The sequence below is a fragment of the Amblyomma americanum genome, chromosome 4 (assembly GCF_052857255.1).
Source record: "Amblyomma americanum isolate KBUSLIRL-KWMA chromosome 4, ASM5285725v1, whole genome shotgun sequence".
Taxonomy (NCBI): domain Eukaryota; kingdom Metazoa; phylum Arthropoda; class Arachnida; order Ixodida; family Ixodidae; genus Amblyomma; species Amblyomma americanum.
In genome coordinates, this window is record NC_135500.1 from 137,395,666 (window position 1) to 137,415,209 (window position 19,544).

Genomic DNA, 19,544 nt, shown 5'->3' on the forward strand with positions numbered 1-19,544 from the left:
TGTGGACAGCGTTTGCAACTTTTTTTTTTTTGTCCTGCTTTGGTAAACACCGGGCTGATTGTTCCTGGCTCTATTCATTGCATTTCTAGTTTTTCATCTCTTTCTTTTTCTCCAGCCACCCAAGACGACCATTCCATGTTGTGTCAGTAGTTTGTTTCCCCCACCTCACCTCCCTTTCCATCCCCTGTTTCTCTTTCTGTCCCACTTTTTGAAAATAAAAATTGGTTTTGGGGGAAAGGAAATGGCGCAACATCTGTCTCACATATCGGAGGACACCTGAACAGGGCAGTATAAGGGAAGGGAGAAAGGAGGGAGTGAAAGAAGAAAGGAAGAAAGAGGTGTCATAGTGGAGGGCTCCGGAATAATTTCGACCACCTGGGGATCTTTAACCCACTGATATCAGCTCACCGCGCCTTAGCGCCTCGCCTCCATCGAAACACAGCCACACACAGCCACGGCATTGGGGTTGTAACCTGGGAACTCTGGATCTCCCACTCTTCCAATCTCTATGGTTAATGCTCTCCTACCTCACATACACGCTGGTCTTGGTCCAAAGCACACTGTTAATATGTTCCTTACAGTTTAACTTTTTTTTTTTGCTTTGTCGCCACTTGGTTATCCTTCCTTTTCTTTAATTACGCTCATGGTTCCCATGGGCTGTCCTACTTAGCAAGGTGCAGACACAAGGTCCAGCAGGTCCTGCCTTGGTGGGCTGTACCAGATGATGAGAAAAGCGTGCTCTTGTGGTTGATGTTGCGTTTGTGTGTGTACAACTGTGCATTATGCTCTGATAGCTTCAGAAGCAAACGTATGCAGTGTTCAGTGCTATAAGGCTACTAGAGTTTCAACATTTTTAAACAGCTCTATTTGGTACCTATATTTAGCTACTGTGCCTGTGCTTAGAGCAGTGGCGTAGCCAGAAATTTTGTTCGGGGGGTGGGAGGCTCATGTTGCAGCACGGCCTCCTCATAGAATTTGTGGAAGGATCAAATGCAACAATAATAACTGCATTGCCATTGCCATTTAAAACGCCATTGTGTATTAGATAATGCTGTGCACTCTCTAGACAAGTGAAATTGCCATTGACAATGCCATTGTGTATTAGATAACGCTATGCACTGTCTATACAAGTGAAGTGTGTATTTTTAAAATAAAAGAATGTATTGGTATGTCTTAAAAATCGTGGCAGACATGATTACAAAGCATAAAACTGAGCAGGGGACACAACACAGGCGAGAAGGAAACAGGACGAGCTCGTCCTGTTTGCTTCTCTTCTGTGTCTTGTCCCCTGCTCAGTTTTATGTCTTGTAATCATGCTCGTCCTGTTTGCTTTTCTATGCCTTGTCCCCTGCTCAGTTTTATGTATTTAATAAGTAAAGAAAATATCACTCGGAGTCTAGAACTATATCGGTCCGGAACCAGCAAAGAAGTGCATGCCCCTGACATGAGAAACGTAAAGGCCATGAAATTAGCAAGTAGAGGACAAATATTTTAATGAATGTTTGCCGTTCAACAACCATTACATTTTTGTACAAATATATCCTGGCACTGTCCTTCGTTCCAGTGTACTGCACAGCAGCAGCTGTCACCAGTCATGTATTGCGAGTAATTGCACCGAAATTTTAGTCGCAACAGCGAGCCACCGATAGTCCCTTGAAAGTTTGTGCTAGGATGGGGCCCCTTGCGTTACATCATTCCAGGTGCATGGGTGTTGCCAAGAAATGCAACCCGAGTTAGCAATGTTCGCGCCAAAATATCTTTTCTACTCTGAAAAAGACACTCTAGGTGACAAAATCCAGAATGACTTCTGGCGCCGGTGGTTGTTTTTGTCAGCGGTGCATGACAGTTCAAAAAATAAAAAATTTGGGGGGGGCTGGAGCCCCATAAGCCTCCCCCTTGGCTACGCCCCTGGCTTAGAGTGTGCAGCGGTACACCAATGCCCCAAGGGTTCAGTCTAGCATACAGCAGGCTCCGTAATTACAAAGTGAGAACGGCTTATCACTCTGTGTTAACCCTGGATATTAGCCTGTACTGTCATGCCTTGTTAATATGGACACCTTGGTTTCCAAGCGAAACTACATAAAGCGAGCTCATATTAACGAATTGTGCAGAAAAAAGATGTTGAAAACGCTTCATGACTAAGGTATGCTTCTGTGCGTACTGACCAGCAGTGAAGACAAATTCTTAGGAGCTCCAAGTGTAGTATCCTAATAGTCATTACCTTCCAAATAATGTGGTGCAGTATGGGCCACCTAGTGGACCATGATAGGTGTGATGGTGGATCTTCTACTACGATTTTCCACACTCTAGGCACCGCTAGTACATATCTGTGCTCAGTCGGCCCTCAACGTAGCAGAAGCTGCAGACAGCGTATTCATGCAATGTGACAGAAGGTAATGCGCGTTGTCCAGTAAGTTGGCAGTATAAAGCAGGAAACGACAAAAAATGAGGTTATTGCTCAAACATTTGTGCTTTTGCTTTGTCTTTCCTTGGTTCCATGCACTCGTAATATAGGAAAAGAAATACCTGTCTAGGGTAGTCAAGGTTTGTTCTCATCACTGTCCATATTAATGCGACAAAAACACATGGGCCTAAATGGCCGGGTTCTATGCATTTTCACCCTGTCCATTGTTGGGACATTGAGTTTCCATATTAACGAGGTGTAAAGGCATTGAAAAGGTTTGGTCTCCAGAAAATTTCTGTAATTAAAGTTGTCCGTATTAATGGAAAATGACTCTATTGGTGTGACATCATTAGCAGCCACAGGCTTTTGAGGTATTGTGAAAATAATGTAAGCAGCCGTGTTTTTTGTGCTACACAATTGTTTTCTGTCCTGCAGAAGTGCACACTCTGCAACTAATGATGATTTGACATCATTGATGATGATAATTTGATGATGATGAAATGATGATGATTTGCATTCTCACTGTTATTAGTACTTGCAAAATTGATCTACACTGAGGGTTTTCATTTTGGCTAGAGGGGCATAACCAGTCAAGTTACGAGGCTTACCTTCCTAGGGCTACTTCTGTTTAAACCAGTAATGTTAAACATGTAGTGTACTTTGTGTACTTTGTATTTGTGTTCTATTAATGTAGACGATAATATACGGGCACCTTTCATCAGCCTGCTGGAATCTTGCTAATAGAAATGCTTCCTGTTTACTAGCACATATGCACGTACATCATTGGACTTAGTGATTCAAATTACATCCAAGCCTGATTGCTGAAATTGCCTTTTCAATCTCTATTGAGCATTACCACAGTGAGATGCCAACAAACTCAATGGACAATCTAATGGACGTGTTATTGTTTGGGCTATTAGCACAGTAATTTGCTTATGAAATCGCACCCTGCTCTCACTTGCTGCCACTTGCAGCTGTTATTACATGGTACACCACCACCAGAAATGTAGCATGACCACGTTCTTCTTAAACACTAAATACCTATGTTGATGTTTTAGGAATGATATTTTTGATTAGCAATAAATGCTTATCTAACGTAACATTGAAATTAGTTCTCTGGTAGTAAATGTCAAAACTTCTGCCTGGTTGGCCACTGGGGGTGGTGGAAGGCTGCAGCCTGTCCTATTTGCTTTTTGTCTTTAGGCCTGTGAATGCAAGTAATGAGGTAATGTTTTTTTTTTTTTTTATGGGAATAGTGCAGTCACTAAGAAGATTTATGTGCTTTATTGCAGTAAGATATCTGGGGCCACCTTTTTGGAGATGCTGACATCGTTTGTCAATTCCTTTCCTGTCTTCTGCACTGGTGCAGGGAGTGGGCTGAGCAGTGGGCGCATCGAGCAGCGCTTTCCCGAGGAGGACTGGAAGGACACACCTTTCATCGAGGGCATCGAGTCCTTCTGCCAGCCGCAAGGATGGGCCTTGGTCACGGCGCGTCGCCAGCCGAGCTTCTTCGTGGCCGTTCTCACCGACATCGACGCACAGCGGCACTACTGTGCCTGCCTGGCCTTCAACGAGCCAGTGGCCCTGACGCCCGCGGCGCTGCAGCGTCGGCGCCCCGACGAAGAAGACGAAGATGATGAGCAAGATGAGCTGGCTGCCACAGCAGCAGGGCTCAGTGGCGGGGGCACGGGCACGCTGGTGCAGCACCACTCGCTCATGTATGCGCCCAAGTGCCTGGTGCTCGTCTCACGCCTTGACTGTGTTCCGGCCTTCAGGGTGAGCGTGTGCTCTCAACAGTTTGCGCTGGACATACTGCAAGAATGTATTTGTGGCCAGCTAACCTACGCAGTTTTGTTATGTCTAACTTTCTCCCTCACAAGGGTTTGCAGGGCCTTGCAACATACTTTTTAAATTCACTCCTAGGATTGCAGTTGCTGCTCTTTTTAGGAATACTGAAGTTAGTTTCGATTATGACTATGTTGTAGAAAATGCTGCATAGGATGTTGTAGCACCTTTTTTGCAAACTTATGTTTGCCTTAGTTTTTTTCTGAAACGTAGACATGTTAATTCTTTGGCAAATCTGTCACTGCTCACATGGACTGCATAGAGTGTAGTGATAAAGCAAGCGTCATATTAGTCGGGATGGCGTGAGTGTGCTGGGGTGTGAAATGTTCCACTGTCCTGTTGTTTATTTCCTTTATCTGAATACGTCAGTTAAGTGTACACATGCTCCAAATGCTGAATTAAGCAGTATCTTGTAATGTTAGTAAGGCTGATATGACTGAGCTAAGCCAAGTAGACTGCTTCTATCACAAGCATTACTATGGGAAATTTTCCCATAAGAGCCCATCAAAGTTTCAGTATAGCCTTTTTTTGTTTTCTGTGTCAGTATGAAGATAATAGTGAAGCCTTTCTGTTACTTGTGGTCACTCCAGATAACAGTAAAGTGCAATTATACGAGACATAGCCAAAGTAATACTAGTGTGATGCCATACTGAGATTTCAAAACTGAAGTGTGATTACTGTGATCACTACACAGAGTCGTTTTATTTTTTTTTTTCTGGGGAGGATCATGGGGTCCAATGCTACAGCACCCATGCTCACAGGTAGTACAGTGGCCACAAACACCTGCTCAAACCCACCGAAGGAAGAAAAATCTGTATCTAACTGTTCTTCTGAAACAGCTTAGGATTTGAGACAGATGGGTTATACCTCCTCCTCAACAATGGGGTTCACGTACTGGTTGAGCAACACTGTCAGCAACTGGGGAGCTGCTGTACACTCCCTGCACGCTGTACTCTCTTGACATTATATCTTCAGACTTTTATCTTTGGTTCATCCTTATAGATGTGCAGAGTGTACAGTTATGGAACAATGGCGGGCTTTTCTTGGTGGTGCATGTGTGGCTGTACACTGTCTGAATTTGTTCTCCAAGCTATTTACGCTTTTTTGAAGTACTAGCAGAAGTGCATCGAGATGGAAGAGATTTTTTAGAGCAGTGAAACTACAGTTATTTCAACATTTTATGTAAGAACCGTTGAAACAAGTAGTTCCAGCTAGCTTCTTGTACCATGTATCTAGGTTAGCTGCCGCCGAACCTTGTCTTGTAGTTTGCTTGACTAAAAGCTAGTTATGGTACTGTGTTTTTTTTGTTTTTTTTTTTCCAGGCAGTAGCTGGTTTTATTTGTATGGTAGGGTTTAATTTAGAATCCAGCAATTACTCTTGATTGAATGAAAGTGACTCAGTTTTTGCTGGCAACTAGTGCTAAAACAGAGAGAGAGAGGAAAAGACACAAAGTCAAAGGTGGAGGAAAATGCTGAACTACTCAATCCTGATTGCCACTTGCTTCTTTTTTTTTTTCACCTCCTCCCATTCCGGTTGGCTCTGCGTTGTTATCCTACTCCTCATCCCGGTTGGTGGAGCCAGAACTGCCTAGGCATCATCTACACAGTGTACATAGACAATCTGCCGGTCCAGATTGAAACCCTCGTGGGCAACATCCTCGGTTGTGTCCAGGTGCCAGCACCAGGTGACCACCATTTCTTGGATTTTCCATCCTTTTTTGTCTTGTTATTCTTTTTTCTTATGCCACTGCGATCCTCATACCTATCACATCTGCTTTCTTTGCATCTATAATGACCCAGCTGGCAGAACAAGTTGTACTGCCTTTCCTTTGCTTTGTCACTTTATCTCTCTCTCTCTGTTTATTCCTGTTCTTTTCCTTTTTGTTTGCTTTCTTATTTTTTGCATGGCCATTCTTTTGAATGGGGCCAATCGTAGCCTTTTCGATTGAACTTCATGCTAGCTGAAAGAGACGCTCTTTGGGTTTGCTTTTTTAGGTTTAGAGATTTGCCCGTCCGTATTCCTAGCAGGCCACACCAAATGACTACGATAGGATGTGAAGTGATATGTACACGTAAACGAATTGCTTGAGTTGCACAAATTCGGCCAGTGGCAGGATGCAGTTAGGCGCACTTCAAAGCGTCTTTATGCATGCTACACGTGGATGGTTGCCTTTCTGCTCGCCAGATACCGCCAGCATTCAAGTAGCTCCATCTTGCTCGAAGCATCTCTGACATACAGTCTCGGTCGCATCACCCTTGAGGGCAGTTTCTGCTCCTGTGCAACCTGTCTCTGCAGTGTCGGCGCATGCAGCTATGGCAAGCAATGCACATTTTATTGGTGAATGTCCCGCACTTTTACGAGCTTGTTCTCTCTCTCTCTCTCCCAGGGGGCCCCCAGGTGCGTTTCTCCATCGGAGCAGGTGACCGGCAGGCGTTGCAACCTCCGCTCAGTGCTCTGCTTCCCATAACCTCTTGTATTGTCTACGAGCTCTTCCAGCAGCTGGGTACGATTACTGTGTTCCTCTGCACGTCTTGCAAGTTATGCACACTGTTTTGCATAATCAGCAGTGGCATCATTTATGAAGTGTAAGAAGTGACTGCTTTGCATGTCATAAATTCATAGCCCTGCCAACAATTGTTTGGACATGCATGTTTTCACATGCACACCTTAATGATTTTAAGGGGTTCTGGAAATAACTCCATCCACCATCCAGTTTATGTTCTTGGTTACAATCTATGTTTTGGCTTTTTCTGGCACTGTCACCATCTGTTGGACAGTGAGAGACGTATTTACTGCAAAAAACTTTGGAGCTGAAAATGGAACGGATCTTCTAGTCGCGTGATTCGAATTTGTGGCGTTGATGATGATATTGAGACTATGGTTTGTGATCAATGACAAAACAAAAATGTGTTGATGCCTTTGCAGTTTAGTTCTGAGAATGCGTGGCGGCAGCAATACCCTTGTTTCATTTTTTGTCCTTTTCTAGCCCATAAAAGCTCTACTTTCAATAACAGTAGCCTCTGTGTCACTAGAACAATGCATTCAGTCGACTGGGCTTCAGTATCCCTTCAGTGAATGCTTTGAAAGTACCAGTTTGTTATGGAGGAATTGCCTGAAGTTTTCTTACATGCTGGTAGGTTTTTTTCAATAAAACGGGATGGTGCTATCAGCCTTGCAGCGCTGACTGATCCCCTCGGAAAATCAAGTTTTGCTATTAAGGTATTTTGCAGGCCTATGTGGAGTCATAAGGGTCAGCCCAGTAATAATACTGTTACGAGGTGGCAAGCGAAGGGATTGGACGACATGATGACAGATGAAAATATGATTTAATGGCTCAGGGCCTAGCGCGAGCGCTCTGTCCCGCTCCACTGCACTCTTCTTTGTCTTCATAACATTACCCGGGTCCTCCAAGCGATCGTCCCGATCAATTACTTCAATTTTGAAGGGTGAGGTTACGACGACCATGGCCACAAAGGATACAAGGAGATGAAAGGCTTGCCACCAAGATGAAGGAGATGATGTGATGAACGGTTGCCCCGAAGTTTCAGGTCCAGCTGTCAGTCGCCCATAGTCGAAGGTCAAAGGTTAAGGAATCACCGGGCAGCTCGGGCGGGGGTGCGTCTTGGTTCGGGTCGTTGTCAGGTCCTAGTACGCCTGGTCCTTATCGTCGTGTCTTGTGGTCGGGTCTGGGGACGGGGCAGGGGAAAGCGGCTGGTCTGTTCTGGTCAGATTGAGCTGGGGTTGAGCTGGGCGGCAGAGTCCAGGTCCCCTCGGCTGACGACGAAGGCGAGCAGAAGGCAACGATGCTCCAGGGATTAAGGTGACGATGCGTACCCCACTTCGCACCAAATCTTACGAGGTGACAAGTGGAGGGATGGGAAGACATGATGATAGATGAAAATATGATTTAATGGCTGCCTGCCTAGCGCAAGTGCTCTGTCCCGCGCCACTGCCCTCTTCTTCGTCTTCGTAACAATACATATATGGTGTCTATGATGCGCAGCATACATTTTTTAATGGTTTTCAGTATATATCGTGAATGATAGGCTCTACATTGGATGCGGTGCATTCTCATAAAGGCCCTATAGTAACATCATTGGAGAATGGTGCACCTTGTTGGAATTTATCAGTTGAGTTTTTTTTTATATATATATAGACAGGCGTAAGCAGTCATACACCTTGTATCTCTACTGCCCAGGTATTCACAATGTTGTCACGCTCTTCTGCGCTGCCATGACGGAGCTGAAGATTCTCTTCTACTCCCGGAGCTACTGCCGTCTTAACGATGCCTGCTCGGCACTTACTAGCCTCATGTTTCCTTTCAAATACAGGTAAGGCCTCCTCCTGCTCTTAATTTAGTAGCTATGGCTCTAACTTGAAAATCTTGTGACATTGCCCAATAATTATTTGAAACTGTTTTTACTGTTTTTACTGGTTTATATAACATCATCACTATAGGGGAAAAGTTTTCTGATGTTCTAGAATATAGCTTAATATACTCTCTGAGGATACTTCAGTTTTTGTTATTTGTGTTTTCTTTTTCATGCATGGGTGACTGCAGTCAGTTTGTGAACTTCGTTTAAAATATTTTATGTTCCTGAGCAGAGGCTATGGCATCACATGTCTACTGCACCTAGGCAACTAGGTGTTGCAGCCAGCTGTCAATGTTTCGACATGTGGACTTGTCATTGTTAGCGTTAAGGCATTAGTAGCCATCCTTGGCATGGCTTATATGGGCCCTGCGCCTCTAGGGAAAGGGATATGAGGTCATGGCGGCACTTAATCTCTTAGTTATGGTGGGAAGAAAGTGAGAAAGATGTAATGGAAATAGTAGCGGAGGCATGGATAGGGGTGGGCTAATCAAGCTGGGAGAAAGGAATATCGAGCACCAAGAAGAAAGGCACAAAGAATAATGGTGAAGGAAGGTGCTCTGAAGGGTTGGATGTCCATTCCCTACTGCATATGTAACTTAAAAGGAAACCTGCTGTGTGGTCACCAATGAATATGTCGCACTTCTTTCCTCGCATGACATGACACTTTTTCCATACAGCCATGTGTACATACCCTTACTTCCGGCGAGCCTGATTGAGTTCCTCAGCACACCTACACCATTCATCATGGGTGTCCACTCTTCCCTTCGCTCTGAAGTGGCAGAGCTGGTGAGCCCCGCCTGTTTTTGTCGTAGTTGTACGCACATACTATGAGCGGTGGTGCGTACTAATGGGGGTCAGTTATTTGCATGCGGATGTGCTGGTTATGGAGTGCTGTCAGTGTCAGTAGAGCTCGGAAAGTCTACTTGCAGAGGCCCAGAGGGCTTCTGTTGCTATGCTGACTTGGTAAGCTGATGATATTGCTGATTTTTGGGTGGCTGAATGATCATAACAATTAATGTGAGCCTGCAAGCAACATTAGACATTAATTTATTACAGTGTTCTCTTGAATGCAGTGTGGAAACAAAAACGAGACGAAACCAGCTGGTTAGTGTCAATTTACATTCAGTAGCAGTGAATATTTTGTGAGGCGACTACTGATGGCAGCCTCAAAAACTGCGCCGCCTTAAACATCGGCGATGGAGCAGGGAAGGTGTTCTGTTTGGTGCTTGTGTCTGGCAAAAAGTTATCAAAGAGCAAGTCATTATGGTATCACGAGTCAGAAACTGGTGATTACCATTCCAATGGCAGATAGCGTGATGGTTTGAAAAGAATTCTCATTTCTGCGTTGCATCATGAAAAAGCATATAATTTTCACCTGTTCTGGTCTTGTAGTACGAGGTTTGAGCAAAAAAATTATTTCGTTTTGAGCTTATCTTGTATTTGCTGCACTGGGTTGGTCTCTAACCAAAACATGTAAAGCATGTGTTGTACCTTTGATTAGTATTTGGCATAAGATTAATTGGAAGTATATATTGCACCCTGGCGAAAATGGTGGCAGAGTATCCACACATCTAATTAGCATTATTTGCTGTGCAGTTTACATGAAATGTCATATATGTGCCCAACATATTTACTCTGTGTGCTACACTTGGTGCTGAGATAGACCATCAAGTTCCTTTAATGCGTGCCTGTCTCTGTTGTTGGGTTCTTCACAGCTGGACGTCCTGCTCGTGGACCTAGATGGAGGTTCGGTGCTGGTGCCTGAATGTGTGACGGTGTCTACACTGCCTGAGCCCCTTCACTCACAGCTGTACACACAGCTCTGTATGGTGGGTGTCACACTGCTCACCTCACTCGTTCACATTGTCACGTAAGCAATAAGTGGATGGTTCTGTATTCTTGGGAATGACTCCTTTCATTCAGTGTACTCATGCTAGGAAAACAAGGAAAGCACCTTAGCATAGAGTGACTAATAATCATTGGCAAAAGACGGGGTTAATTGGAGAGACATGGGAGAGGCCTTTGCTCTGCAGTGGGCATAGTCAGGCTGATGATGATGATGATTATGATTATGAATCATTGATAGTTGGCGCATCAAATTGCGTCTATGTATATTCACTATGTATACTCACTCCTGCAGCAAGGTGCTTTGGAATCATTTATAAAAGTGCCACTGACTTGCCTGCGCAGGTGCTTCGGCCAGAACTGATGTCGGCAGATGATGCGTTTGCACCGCCGCCGCCAGCAACCTCGCAGGCTGCCATGCTGGACAAGGAGATCCGTGCCATTTTCCTGCGCATCTTCGCCCAGCTGTTCCAGGGTTACCGGTCCTGCCTCACTGTTGTGCGAATTCACCCGAAACCGTTCATCACGTTCCACAAGGTAACAGGGATGGGCCCTAGCGGTGGCGCATTCATATGTACAGTGGTGTTGGGCTGCATCTGATGCATCATATTAATGCAGTGAAAGCTATTACAAACCAATACATGTGATGTAAACTTTGGTTAATACCAACCAATTTCCTGGGGTGATGTCCTTTGATGATGCAGGCGGCCTTTCTGGGGCAGCGTGGATTCACCGAAAGCGAATTTGTCACCAAGCTGTTGGACTGCATGTTCTTCAACACCTTCGTGGCTGAGAGGGGCCCACCGTATCGTGTCTGTGACATATTTGATGAGGTAAGTAAAAGAGCGTTGTGCACTACTAAATGTAATAGTGTGTACACACTGCCATGTACTGAAGAATCTCTACGGTGCGAATCCCACGCTGTGACAAAAAATATTTTTATCTAAATTTAGTCTCATCCAGAACGAACAAAACCCGTATGCAGAAGCATGGGAAATGCATTCATGCGGATCTGTTTACGACTGATGGGATTTATTTACGGCCGTGCCACCACTCATTGCACTACCGTATGATTGGTGACCGTGATGTCAGTGATAATGTATGGGCAGCGCTTAGTGCTCAAGAATTTGGGCGAGTGTTCTGTAGTGGCACGGGAGAGTGCTCAGAACATATTAAACTCTGCACAGTGTACTCAATGCACTATGACCAGGGAATTTACAAATTTATATTACCTGTGATCGTATCTTGGAGCTTCTACTGTAATACAGTCAACGACCGAAAATTCGAACGCCTGATTTTTCGGACATGCTTGATTATTCGGACTTTTTCGCAGCACTGCGACATGGTCCAAAGAGCCAATGTACAAGAGCGCCAGAAATTTCGGACGCACCACAACTGACTGCTCGATTTTTTTTTCCTCGTTCGCACTCGCCGCCAATACCGAAGCTGCCATGTAATGTGTACAGTCGAACCTCATTAATTTATAACTGCAGGAGAGATTGAAAACTTGATCAAACGAAACGAAATTCAAGCTTGAAGGGAGCCTCTTAACTTGCGATGCTGAAATTCTACGCAAGTCGGCACATTGTGCCCGCGTGGTTTCGAATTCAAACTGTTCTTGAATGTCTTCTGCCACACGAACTTAAACAGTAGTCAGAGTTCACGGAACTCATCTGTGCTGAGTCTTTTATCTCGAATACGAGAAGAGGTAGCAGCGAAGTGCGTGGGAGGCGTAGGCTTCACGGACACGGCGAGCGCGGGAGGAAATGGTGGTGCATTTCAAAGCGACGTCAGCGTACCCACGGCAAAACGCACCACAAGCCTGAATTTTCTATCATAAAACCGTAAACAACTGGCGTTTCGATGACAGGCAAGATGCCTTTCATTATACACAAGCCACCGCAGAGTGCATATCGCTGGATACGGTGCCGATTTTGGCTCTTGTCGCTAGGCCTAATGACGAGGCCAATGCCGATGGAGCGCTTGCTTCGGCTGTTTCTCGGTTATTGTTTCGCCATTTTCGCGTTTTCGTTCCGGGCCTATCATATTGCGGGCACAGCGCAGTTCCCATAGCAGCATGTTTGCTTTCCCGTTTAGGCTTTGTCCCAACCGTGCATTCATCGGTAACATGCCGAGGGCAGCATAGCCAGGCCGAGCTCGCGAAAGTGGTCACCGCCCGTCATCTGTGCACATGTCGCGCGGCGAAATTTAGTCATGAGGAGCTTTATAATGTGTGCAATACAACTGACCCCCCCCTTCCGGCATATTGGTAATAAGGTCGTAATTTTTTCAGTAAAATTTCCGGGCTGCTTGATTTTTCAGTCGTTTCCTTGGTCCCTAGAGGGTCCAAAAAATTGGTCGTCAACTGTACTCACCTGACTCAGTGGACACGTGCAAACTTATCTGAGTTGCCAATATGGATGATTGTGCCTACAGCTGAGAACAAGTTGGAAAAAAAAAAAACGAAGGGGAAGAAAGGTACTGCCGTGAGCTGGATTTAAACTCCTGCAATGGCTGTCATGTCCGAAGGATAAAGAAAGAAGCTTACACGCACATTTGTGTTTATGCTTGTTGCAGTTGTATGCCAGTATGAATGACCTGTTGAAGACTGAAGCCCGAGATCCGGATCTGACCCTACAGCACATACGGCAGCTTGCTCAACAGCTCTACCTCAACGTCAGTCTTTTTCTTTCACCCCATCCAATTTCCAGGCCTTGCCCATCTTGTTCTCTTGATGTTGCAAGTGTGGGAAGCCCGCAGTTTCTTGCATTTCGCATGTTTGTTGTTAAGTGGAGGGCATTATACATAAATGGTTAAACTGGGCTGAAATGCTCGAAAATGCTTGTACCTCAAAATTCTGATGCATAAAAGGGGCCATTCGTTCAATTCTTATACAGAGTAAAATAAAGAGTAAATAAGACAATAGATGTGATCTTCACGAATGGATTACTTCCTGATAGGATCGTGACATCTTTACAGCTTCAATCTCGGTTTCATTTCCATTGTTTTAATTGGTGTGCAAGTTAGCATGTTGAAGTGCTTCTCGTTATATTTAGTATCTGGGTGCTATGAATGTAGCAGCTAATCTTGGGCAAAGGTGAACTGCCTTGACTCTTGTAATGCCTAGTATTGTCTTGGAAGTCAGGTGCTATCGAATCATAATGGCTCAAATTCGAGGGTGCAGGGCAGCCTTATTTTGAAGGATGAGCACTTTTGCACCCTGGCTGTTTTTTGATTTGCAGTCTCATGTATTCAATGCGTAGATCACCACTGTGTCTTATTGTGTGTACTATTAGACTGGGTGCGCTTAGCTCCAGGAAATTTCTGTAATTCTCTCTGTTGCTTGGCAGTAGTTTAAAAATTTTTCCGTTTTCAGTGATCATCTTTGCTGCATCTCAGTCGCAATGTTAAAATAGCTATTGAAAGAAAATAGACCGAACCAGCTGCTGTGGCAGCGGTGTGCAAAATTTTGGTATCCTGTGGTCATGTATATTTGGAGGATATGGCAGCAGCATTACTACTGTTTGAAGGACATATCTGCAAATGTAAACACACCTTAATACTGGACACCGGGCCTATACATGTATTGGGTATATGTAATTTGGAAGAAAGAACCTACCCGCCGCGGTGGCTCAGTGGTTAGGGCGCTCCGGAGTTACCGCTTTCGAACCCGACCGCTGCGACTGCGTTTCGATGGAGGCGAAACGCTAAGGCGCCCATGCGCTGTGCGATATCAGTGCACCTTAAAGATCCCCAGGTGGTCGAAATTATTCCGGAGCCTTCCACTACGGCACCTCTTCTTTCACTCCCTACTTTATGCTTTCCCTTACTGCGAGGTTCAGGTGTCCAATGATATATGAGACAGATATTGCGCCATTTCCTTCCCCAAAAAACCAATTATTATTATTATTAGAAAGAACCTCTTAAATTTGCATTAGTGTTGTAGTATTTATTATGTAAGCAGTGATTGCAAATTGCTGTGGTAGGCAACATCTTTAGGACTAAATAGGAATGGAATACTGTGAAATTAAAGGGAGCTTTAAAAGAAATGTAGGCAACGGCTGCCTCTTGCACAGCAGCTATAATATCATGGAAAGAAAGGCTGTGTTCGTTGTCCTTCTAATGTAATGCCAATGGCTTGATTTCATGATTAGAGTAAGTATCAGGTGAAGAAAAGAAATATGTTGGCTATGTAGTTCTTTGTGTGTTGTAGAAACCGAATAACCCTTGTGGAGTCACCATTGACCCTTCTCTTGCAGGAGAATCCAAATCCACAGCCATATGTAGAGAAGGTTCCTAAGCCAACTGAAGGTGCCTTCACACGCATCCACCAGCCTCCGTTCCCAACACTTGATGGAGCACTCGTGAAATCCATCATGGACACGGGACTCTCCAGGAACCACCTGGGATCCAAGTAGGTGCACTGCTCACTTGAATTTGTAAGATGTCTTGAATAGAGAATAGGTAATCAAACCCACTTCATAACATATGACTTGTCTCGTCAAAAAAAAAAAAATGCCACTGTATATTTTGTGGATGCATTTGTTCCATGATTTGGTTGTTTAGTATTTAGTGATTGCATAAATAAATAAACAAGAAAAACTTTTTTGGTTGTATATAGGATCAAAAGAAGCAGGCCAGGCTTTATTGTCATAAATTTTTTAAAATTGGATTCTTAATCACATCAATCATATGCTTGCTTTTGTAGGGAAGATGAAAAGATGCTGTAGGGAAGGTGCCTCTTTTGAGATGAATGGCAGTGTACAGGCTATTGCCTGCATAATATTGACTCTTCAGACCTTGCGAGACATGCACTTACTGCATGCCACATGAAGTGAATGTTTTCTCACTACAGGAACTGCAATTAAATTGCCTCTGCTGTTTTCATGCAGGCTGTCATCGCTGCGGCCCCAGCTTCCACGAATTGTCCCTGCGGGGCCTCCAATGAGTCAGGTGTGCTCCCAGGACCCTCGGTCGCTGGTCAACAACTCTGCGCGCCGCCTCGAAGTTCTCTGCAACTGCATCAACTACATCTTCGACAACAAGATCTCTGACGCGCGCAAGGTAATGGGGGATCTGAGGTTCTCAGCCAAGTGCTACATTCACTTCAACCCCATATAATGCAAATAAGGTGCAGTAAATAGGAAAGGCCTCACTACTATTGAGCCCTATTGAAAACAAACTCTGTTGGGGTGCTAAGTTATGTATTGTATATTCTTTGTGAACCACTTCAGCTGTGCATGAAGGAAGTGTGCTGTTTCTGCATAGAGAAGCAGGCTCACTATTCTTACTGCCTGAAGGAGTTGTTCTTCATGTTGTTGGCCTTTTCCCCAACTGCCTCAGCCTTCACATGCAGAAGTGACACGTATTGCAAATTTTTTTCCGAGGTTCACATGCAAGGAAGCTTCTCGATTTATAGGTTTTGTCTGTCATTATCCGTGGCCTCTATGTGAATAGATAATATTGTAGATGAAACTGACTTCTACAGTGCATTCAAAAAAGAAGTGTATGCCTACTGCTGCTGAGGCGCATTTTAGGGTACGAAGGCACAGCATTGTTTTGTGGTACTTTCAGTGCTATATCTGTAATTTCCTTTGTGAAGATTTGATTCTACTCAGAGTTCTTTAATATTATTGAAGTGTTTGTAATGGTCTGTGCCATATCTCATGGCATGACGTTTACTCATTATGGCCCAAAAGCTGATGCATACAACTAAATGACGAAGCATGGACACCTTTTGTTGTCTGGTTTAGCTGCTTGAGGCTGTCTTCTTAGAATGGAGCTTCTCATTTGCCCTCTGCCATGCAATGCAGGCCATGCCAGCGGTTCTGCGTGCGTTGAAGAACAAGGCGGCTCGGCTAGCATTGACGCGAGAGCTGCAGCACCACGTGACGGGCAACAAGGCAGTGCTCGAGCACCAGCAGTTCGACCTGGTTGTGCGGCTCATCAACTGTGCCCTTCAGGCAAGGCCCTCCTCCTTCCTACCTGTGCTGACCTCTTCTGAATTTTTGCATGGGGGAAAAAAAAAAAACTGCCACATGAGTGCAGCATACACCAAATTTTGGTTTTGTGATCTATCTCTGTAGTAATATGCAAGACATTATATTAAACATTCAGGGTTCACTGTTCTGGCGCAGTAAGGTTGATTGCTTTCTAAAATCTAATTTGTGCTGTGATGTATGTTGGGCAAGTTTCCAAGAATTTTAATCTATTTTTGAGCTCTCGCATGCCCTCGTTCACGTTATCCTTAAGCATCTGTGGAATAATGAATTCTGCCTTCCATTAAGTCCCTGCTTGAACATTGCGTCCGCTTGTTCGTTTCATTTTGCCCAGAGTACGGACTAGATATGGTGAACATGTTCGTGCTTTCCATGTGCCAAGTATTCTGAATGATTTGCCAGTCAATGTTTTCTCTTCAGGGGTTCAGAAAGACGTGAGGCCTATTATCCGAGATTTGCGTGCTTGATTTCCTTTTTTTCTCCCTCCATTTTGCTTCCTGTTATTTCCTTAGTTTTACTTCGCTTATTTTTCATGATGTTACCTGACAGTGGCATGTGCTGTGATGTGCCCTGGCATTCCACGAATAAAGAATGTAATTAATAATAATAAACTCCACTCGCAATTATTCTATGCCCCAGTAAATACAGTAGCTGACCGATTTTTCAAACTCCAATAATTCGGGCTTTCATGAAGTTCGACATTTTACTGAGGAATTGTCAAGCACCTCATAAACAACGTGTTTTTTTTTCACGACCGATATTTCAGACCCTGTGGAGCCCAAAAGCTCGATTTTCTGGACTAAAATACGCACCAGAAATGCTTTGGGGAGCGTTTTCTTGGCCCAGCATTTGTCTTGCAACCCAGCACAGACACGACTGGGAATCACCGCCGCAAACAGTCGGCCCTTCGCTCCGGCGAATTCTTGGAACCGGTGCCATCTTGGAATTAAACGGAGGCAATTGGGTGGATTGGCTTGGATAGGCTTAACTATTTGCTCATCATTGTTGCCACTTGGGTTAAAGGATGGCACTTTCTTCGTTGTCATCAGGAGGGCCTACAAAGAAGAGAGCACTCGCTTTGAAAACGGTACAATGGTAGGATCTGCCGCAATGTAGACGACCCCGCACATGATGCGGTGCAGATGGGGGGAATGTTAGGGCGAAGATGCAGCTGGAGGGGCTCGCTTCATCTTGTTTCTTCCAATAGGTTCCCTGCCTCGGTCTTCGTCACCGTTGTTTCCCCAGAAAACTGTGGTCTCGCTTCGCTCGGCACAGGACGTACATCGCAGAGTGTTCACAGCATGATCTGCGGCCGCATTGCAGTCTGGTATAGATGACATGAGGTGTTGAGAACATGATGAAAGCTTGTATCTGGCTTGAATACAATCTGATATCACTTTCAAATGGAACGCTGGGAACAGTAAAGTTCGTGATTTTTGAATCTGGTTTTTCACAGCAAAGTGATTTCTTTCTTTCGCTCTTTCTGTCTCTGTCTTCCTGTGTTCGTTCCCTTGCGCCGTTCAACTTTACGATGAACCAACTAGTCCAACAGCAAGTACTTCTGCAATGATTTTCTTTGAAGCTCACAAATTTTTTATACAGTTTGATTATTCTGACCGTTTTTCAGATCCCCTCAAGTCTGCAAAATTGGTCGGTGGCCATAATTTATAATTTGATTTCTTCTTTCATGTTTCAATTTCAACAGCCGAACGGTGGCTATGACACTAAAGTGGACTTCAGGCCAGATTAAGCATAAAAAAAAATTAAACCTTTTAAATCATATGTTGCCATTCCTGCTCTTGTGCTTGGGGCAGGCCTGCATAAGAATTGAATTGAAGAATTTAAGCAATGAAGTAACAATTTTATCGATATTTCTTTTATGCTTTGCATCACCTGAAGTCAAGCTTGATGTCATAGCCACCATTTGAGTGTTGAAACTAAAACCACTACAACACAAGAGAAAAAATTCAGTATTAAATTATTTACCAAGGTGGTATAATTCATATAAATCAATGTCTTGTGCACCATTCCAAAAAAGACAAGGTGCAACAAAAAAAATTTGTTGTCTGTACCCCTTTAAAGTGCATGCAATGACCTTGTAATATGGAGTACAAACTTCCCACAATACATGTTGCCGTGGGAGCAATGTAGTCCTGCGGACTTGTTTTGATGCATCATTAGTGTATAAAATTGGAACCATAAATGCACGACATCTTTTGAAGCAGCAGTGTTTTGAGCCGCCGGAGCCAGTGTGCGACTGGCTACAAGCAGCTGTCACGATGCTTTGGAGAAGAGAGTTCTTCCTTCCTTATGTATGTTCTTGATATCTGGGTGCTGCTAAATCACTCTAATGTGTGAGGTATCGCATTCAGAACCCAGCCTGACCTCCTGGTTTGTTTATTTGTTCAGGATGATTCAGCACTGGACGAACATGGCGTGGCTGCGGGGATTCTTCCACTCTCGCATGCCTTTTGCAGGGTGAGTCACTGCCATGTGGTCTGCTGAATTTCTTAGCCTTGAAAGTTTAATACTATATAGCTGTAAGTGTAGCCAAATAAAGTGACACAGAATAAAGTGGGAAGAAGTCTTCATTTTGCAACGTCTGCTCACCTGAGGATGTACTGAAGGCCAACCTTTGCATTCCGGTTGAATTTAAGTCTGCATTCTGGTTGAAGTTAAGACTGGGAGTGACATTTGGGGTTCAACAAACCATTTTACAGAGAACTTCCAATGTATCGTATTATCGAAGCCCAAAAGCCATCTGCACTTGGGCTTATCTGGGTCTGCAGTGCAGATTTAGTTTCATGCAATTAATGTTGACATTTGGGTCAAATTGTAATGTCACATGAACCTTGACTGCACCTCCTACATTAAACGTTGTTTATTAATAAATCGCCCCCAGCTTTAGAGCTTGCATGCTGTTGGAACTGTTATTATGCTAGGTCCCCATGCCAAGTAGTAATTGGAATTTTCTTGGTTGTCTTGATTACATATGATGCCATTTGCAAAGCTGCTTTTCATTCATGATTGGGATTGATAATGATACCTTTGATAACTGCACATTTTTAATGCTATAC

At 44.2% G+C, this 19,544-nt stretch overlaps 1 protein-coding gene across 2 annotated transcripts in view; it reads left to right on the top strand.

Moving 5' to 3' along the window:
* Window positions 1-3,772: 3,772 nt before the first annotated feature.
* LOC144128418 (myotubularin-related protein 13-like) overlaps window positions 3,773-19,544 on the top strand; it is a 77,067-nt gene continuing 61,295 nt past the window's right edge. The window contains exons 1-13 of one of the 2 annotated variants that reach the window (XM_077661807.1): window positions 3,773-4,180; window positions 5,832-5,934; window positions 6,637-6,753; window positions 8,449-8,581; window positions 9,301-9,409; window positions 10,339-10,452; window positions 10,814-11,005; window positions 11,173-11,301; window positions 13,046-13,144; window positions 14,728-14,882; window positions 15,361-15,532; window positions 16,282-16,431; window positions 18,877-18,945. In XM_077661807.1, coding sequence (XP_077517933.1) covers window positions 4,121-4,180; window positions 5,832-5,934; window positions 6,637-6,753; window positions 8,449-8,581; window positions 9,301-9,409; window positions 10,339-10,452; window positions 10,814-11,005; window positions 11,173-11,301; window positions 13,046-13,144; window positions 14,728-14,882; window positions 15,361-15,532; window positions 16,282-16,431; window positions 18,877-18,945 — 1,602 coding nt within the window. In that variant the 5' untranslated portion in view covers window positions 3,773-4,120. The remainder of the gene's footprint in view (window positions 4,181-5,831; window positions 5,935-6,636; window positions 6,754-8,448; window positions 8,582-9,300; window positions 9,410-10,338; window positions 10,453-10,813; window positions 11,006-11,172; window positions 11,302-13,045; window positions 13,145-14,727; window positions 14,883-15,360; window positions 15,533-16,281; window positions 16,432-18,876; window positions 18,946-19,544) is intronic. The other variant, XM_077661806.1, reaches the window with a different exon arrangement.